This window comes from Asterias rubens, chromosome 5, assembly GCF_902459465.1.
Source record: "Asterias rubens chromosome 5, eAstRub1.3, whole genome shotgun sequence".
Taxonomy (NCBI): Eukaryota; Metazoa; Echinodermata; class Asteroidea; order Forcipulatida; family Asteriidae; genus Asterias; species Asterias rubens.
This window is the reverse complement of record NC_047066.1, coordinates 1,189,608-1,194,844: the sequence shown is the minus strand read 5'-3', so window position 1 is coordinate 1,194,844 and position 5,237 is coordinate 1,189,608. Positions and strand designations below refer to the sequence as shown.

At 39.2% G+C, this 5,237-nt stretch overlaps 1 protein-coding gene across 1 annotated transcript; it reads right to left on the bottom strand.

Annotated features, from left to right (window-relative positions):
- Window positions 1-224: 224 nt before the first annotated feature.
- On the bottom strand, window positions 225-3,543 carry LOC117290637 (protein rolling stone-like). The gene is made up of 3 exons (XM_033772150.1): window positions 3,286-3,543; window positions 2,335-2,548; window positions 225-1,329 (listed from the first exon to the last, which is right to left on the bottom strand). The coding sequence occupies exons 1-3, from the start codon at window positions 3,361-3,363 to the stop codon at window positions 707-709; spliced, it is 915 nt and encodes a 304-aa protein (XP_033628041.1). The 5' UTR covers window positions 3,364-3,543; the 3' UTR covers window positions 225-706.
- Window positions 3,544-5,237: the final 1,694 nt, after the last annotated feature.

Genomic DNA, 5,237 nt, shown 5'->3' with positions numbered 1-5,237 from the left:
ATTGAGCAGGAGACTAAGATGTAGCTGTGGTAGAGATGGACGTTCATTTGGATCGGTTAATGTTATGTGACTATGTCACGATGTCACAGCATGAGAATGGATGTCATTAGTCATTCAAACTAGCATCATGACTAGTGTACTTAGTTATTATTATTATTATTATTGGTTTATTAAAACACATTCAAACATCGCAGCTACAAGCTGAATTGAGTTTAAAATACAGAGATTCATAAAAAATCGAAATGTTTAAAAATTACAAACAAACATTAAGAATTACAATTTATTTTTTATACATTAAAAGGGCAAACTGGCAAGTGCCAGTAACAAATTAGATAAAACAAAAAAATTGCACAGCAATTATTGTATTATGTTCAATGAGACAAAGTTTCCAGCGTCCAGCAAAATTCAAAAGTTTTATAAATTGTTGCGACTGGTGCCCTGCTCATTTTGCGCTTATTGCAAGAGGCCTGCATTACTTAGAGCCTAGACATATTTTGCTTTAGAACTATCACGCTGCCGTTATGTCGGTCATGTTTCTTGTATCCGATAACAGTAAATGGATGCTAATATTCATTGTACAAAAAAAGAACCAGACTACTTTTTTTTCCAGCCTCAGTTTGCATTGTTACATTGATTTAAAAGGGAGAAATAAAAGATGTCCGCACCATGATAAAGGTCTGCTAAGGCACAACTAATATTAATTGTGTTAGTTCAACTGGTTCCGTGGTGCAGCAAAGAAACGCACATAACTCAAACCCCGGATTCTAAAACATCCCCATCCAGCTAAGTGAGTCAACGGAACGATGATGATAACCGCGAAAATAGACAACATAGTAAATCCAGGATTAGCCCAATCCAAAATATGCGGATAAATACCAGTCTCTCCGCTTATAGGATTAAGACCTCCAGCCCAATAGTAGATTAACGTGAATGTGGTGTACATGAGGCCGTATAGAATAGCATAGACGAAATGGATGAACCGAACGGGTGTGGCAGATATGAACAGATCCAAGTAGATAAAGACTGTGTTTAAGGCGTGGAGGTGGACATTGATTGCACTACTCAAGGGGTTTGATATTGGATCGGCGAGGAACACCCAAAATATCACAGTCACTATTGGATTGACGGCAAGACAGATGTTAAATAAGAGCCAAGAGAATTTGAAGTAGTGAGGGAAACTTGGAGCGGCGGGCCTTGGGTCTTGAAGGGGTGGCATAGCGCCGATATAGTCGGTAGTAGATTCGTCGGTGGAGGAGGGCTCATCTTCGGTGGTTTGGCTGTTGTTGGGTAGAAGTTGCTGGGATTCGTTCTCATCTGGGGCGTCGAATACTAAGACAAAGAAAGTGAAAAGGATGTGTTTTCATTAAAAAAAACTATTTCAACTTAGATTATAGGCATGCCATAAACAAACTTTTGACAAAGTTGGCCCATAGGCCTTATGTCAACAAAATATATAACCGCAAATCAAACAACGATTTAACAATTATTCAATGTACAATTACAGATCAGATACGTGGCAGAGCTCCCCCCCCCCCCCCCCCATGCTCCCATCGTGTACAAAAACACCATACCCCTAGAATCCTCTAAAATGAATCCCTGAGATTCCAAGAACGCAATGGAGACACAATAATGGGTGCGTTCGTTTAGCTTCCCTGGGTCACCCCGGTCTGCCCCGGTACGTTCGAATAGCTTTGACGGGCTCACCTGGGTCAGCCCACAGTGCCCTGCTTCTGGAGTGGGTCACTTGGGGGTGACCTGAGTTGCATGCCGTCACCACGAGAGGGCGAGTGTGATCGTTCGTTTAGCTCTTGTCAGGGGCTCACCCGAGTGAGCACCGCGGGGTAGACCCAGGGAAGCTAAACGAACGCACCCAATGTTAGGGGGATTAGGCCTACACCATGTCACACTTGGTGCTTGTTTTGTGGCGCAGTGGCACCAGACCAATTAACTGTGTCCTCAGAATTTCTGAAATTCCCAGAACACATTAAACTTTATTGTGTTGTGGGAATTTCTGAAATTCCCAGAACACATCAAACTTGATTGTGTGCTGGGAATTTCAGAAATTCTTTAGAGGATAGGGGAGGTACTTCTGCTCCCATGTAAAGGGAAAGTAAATAAAGGACTCCATTAGGGAAACTCTAAAGACTGGGGTGCTGCACAAGGGATTTTGTGTACGCAGTCTATCGGAAACTGTAAGAACATGGACGATGGAAAGAACAAAAGATGTCTCCATATAGGGATGCAAAAAAAGGAATCGAGGAAATCGATTAAAATATTTGAACATTGGAGGTACCTTCTAAGTCCCCTCACTCAAGCACCTGAATTTCAACATACCGTCACGATGATTCCTTGTGCGAAGAGTGAAGTAGACTGCACCAATGCAAGACGACACGGCGTATATTGTTAGCACGGTGAAGGTCCAGTTGGTCAGAAAGACGAAGAACCCACCAAAGGGGCTAGTCCTTGATATGTGAAGGAGCAACCACACTAGAAGGTAAAGTGCTAAGAATATACGGTAGGCTAAAAAGATGAACGGGTGTAGAGGCCACTGAAATAAAACAAATATTTCGTTAGAATTTATATGCTATGCGTTGCAATTTGTCACAATGTGACTCATGGCTGGTTATCAATTTGTATAACTAGTTGAAGGGAAGCAACCATGGAATGTTTTTCTTGTCGTGTATATCGATGGCAGAAATGTCCGTATATTTCTTTAAATAATTAGTATCTAAGTTACTAGAAAGTATGATGATTACTCCTTTTCACGTTAATATTACTTCATTCTTCAACTACACCTTGACATTATGCTTACGATCATTAATTCTTTTATTTTTTAGGCACATTTTAGTCTTTCTTTTTGTTGATTTGAAACGCAACATAAAAATGGTTTTAGTGTCTCATAATAATGGAAACGAAACGAGGAAGTCAATGAAGGATATTACTTTCATCTGTAGGTTGTGAAATATTTAGACCAATATGGGCCCCTAATAAACCAGCCCCTATCTTCGAGTGGTTCCTTTTTTTTCGTTATAGTCACCAATAATTATCACAACACGAATTACTGGAGAAGAGAGGTATCTGTATCAAACCATCATCTGAATCAAAACCAGATTCGTAAACTTGCCCAGTCCCTCAAAGAGGGAAATGGCAGAGATGTAGCCAATACAACCCAGCATGTAACCCATGTACAAGAACCAAGGTCACACCCAACCGCACTTAGTCTGCGCCTAAACCCTATATCATAACACAGGCCTCCAAGTCTACTCGTGACTATCATCAACATACCTGGGAAGTAGCGAAAAGCCTCGGCTCTTTATGTATCAGCCATACGTCTGACAGCTTCAGTCGTCCATTGCAAGCCATTTCTAATCCCAAAACGAATAATCATCACATGTAGAAAACAGAACAGCAAGCCTCGATGTTTTCTCTACTAGACCATAGCGATGTCCTTGCTACATGAATAGACAATGTTCACAATGTGTAACAATGACCAGAATTGGCACTACAACCTGCCGTACTCTGCAACGGAACTTCCGTGTTTTTCAGTTGTTCCGTAACATCAAAAAAGCCACACGGAAACTCGATTAAAAATGTTGTAATTAAAGGTGGTGAATAATGAACTAGTAATATTATTCACACATTGATTGTTGAGCGTTTTTATACTATACTATAACACCTGTTACAACATGCAGGGGCATTAAAACCTACAGGTGTGAACAGAACAAATAAATGCCGGTGCGAAAGCTGTGCGTAAATCCAGCGTTATATTATCATAATCACTGGCTGATATTTTTAGAGAAAGATTGTGATGGTACATCAACTGAGGGCAAAGATTATGTCAACAACTCCAGTTATCAGTGATGGAACATTGTGTTTAATTATAGCATAACTATATCGCAACACAATAATTCGTTTTGTTTTTGTGTGTAACGGCCCGGACAACTGTTTGGTTGTATAACTATTGCTTTTATATTGTTACTGGGATTTGTTTCGGTCCGGTATCAGCCGAAAACCTAGTTTTGTTTTTGTTCGTATTTGTACCCGTGTTATATACGAACAATTCTACGTATTAAATTTCAAGCCATTTGAGTTTTTAAAAAAATACAAATTTTTTGCTATTCGCTGTTTGATGTTCATTTGGGAGTTTATTCAATACTGGGGCAACCTTTTTTACAGAATTGGCACACAACTGGTATGACCTTTAGTTCCGGTTGAACCGAAAAGTCAAAGTTTACCCTTAGTAGTTTAGTTGGGACTTCTTTACAAAATCAAATCAATTGGAAATCCATAATTGAGTTTGCCTTAAACCTAACACCTTCTTTCATACACGATACCCAAAGTACTAAAGAGACAATTGCTTGTTTCCCCACCAAATAATATAATATAAGATGAGCATGGCTCAGCGACACATCAATTGATGTGAATGTTTTCGCCATAGATGTGAATGTTTTCCCCATTAGGCGAGTCGTCAGGGAAGTTTGGAACAAAATCAGTTGGGAAAAGTAGGATCCGGCATAACTGTTCTACAGGGGGGGGGGGGGTGCTATTGATCCGTTCACCCCGTGAAAAAAACATCAATAGGGACTTTGGAACGCTAGGTGGCAGCAGACCTATACCAGCTAAATTTCCATTGTTTGTAGTTCTGAGAATGTGCACATTTTACAAAGAACAATGGTTTGTACCTGGTAAGTCTGCCACCTAGTGTCCCAAAATTTCCCCTTTGCTGAAATGTAAATTCAACGTTTCGTAGGTTTTGGAATGGAATGAGTAACTCAATTCAATCCTATTTGACAAAGAAATAACTCGATGCATATTCATAGTTACTGACTGTTTCTACTTATAGCTTTTATTGTCTTTCGTTTACCTTTATGTAATCTTAACATACCTTACATATAACTTTGTTGTATTTGTTTAGAAAGTCAGTCGAACTTGTTTAGTATTTTTATTTTGTGCTGACTGTCAATATTATAGGTTAAATATGGGTAAAACACCAATGCTTAAATTTAAAAAATAAAAAAAATAAAAAATCATGCCACGCCATCTAAAGTATATTTATTGTGTGCATCTCCAAACAATCTTTACATCTAATTTTCTTCTCATTAAGCCAAGCTACTGTCTGAATTTAAAGGTTGTGGACACTATTAAATTACTTAAAATATTTATAAAACCTTACTTGGTGACGAGTAACGGGGAGAGGTTAAGAGTATCAAATATTGTGAGAAACGGCTCCCTCTGAA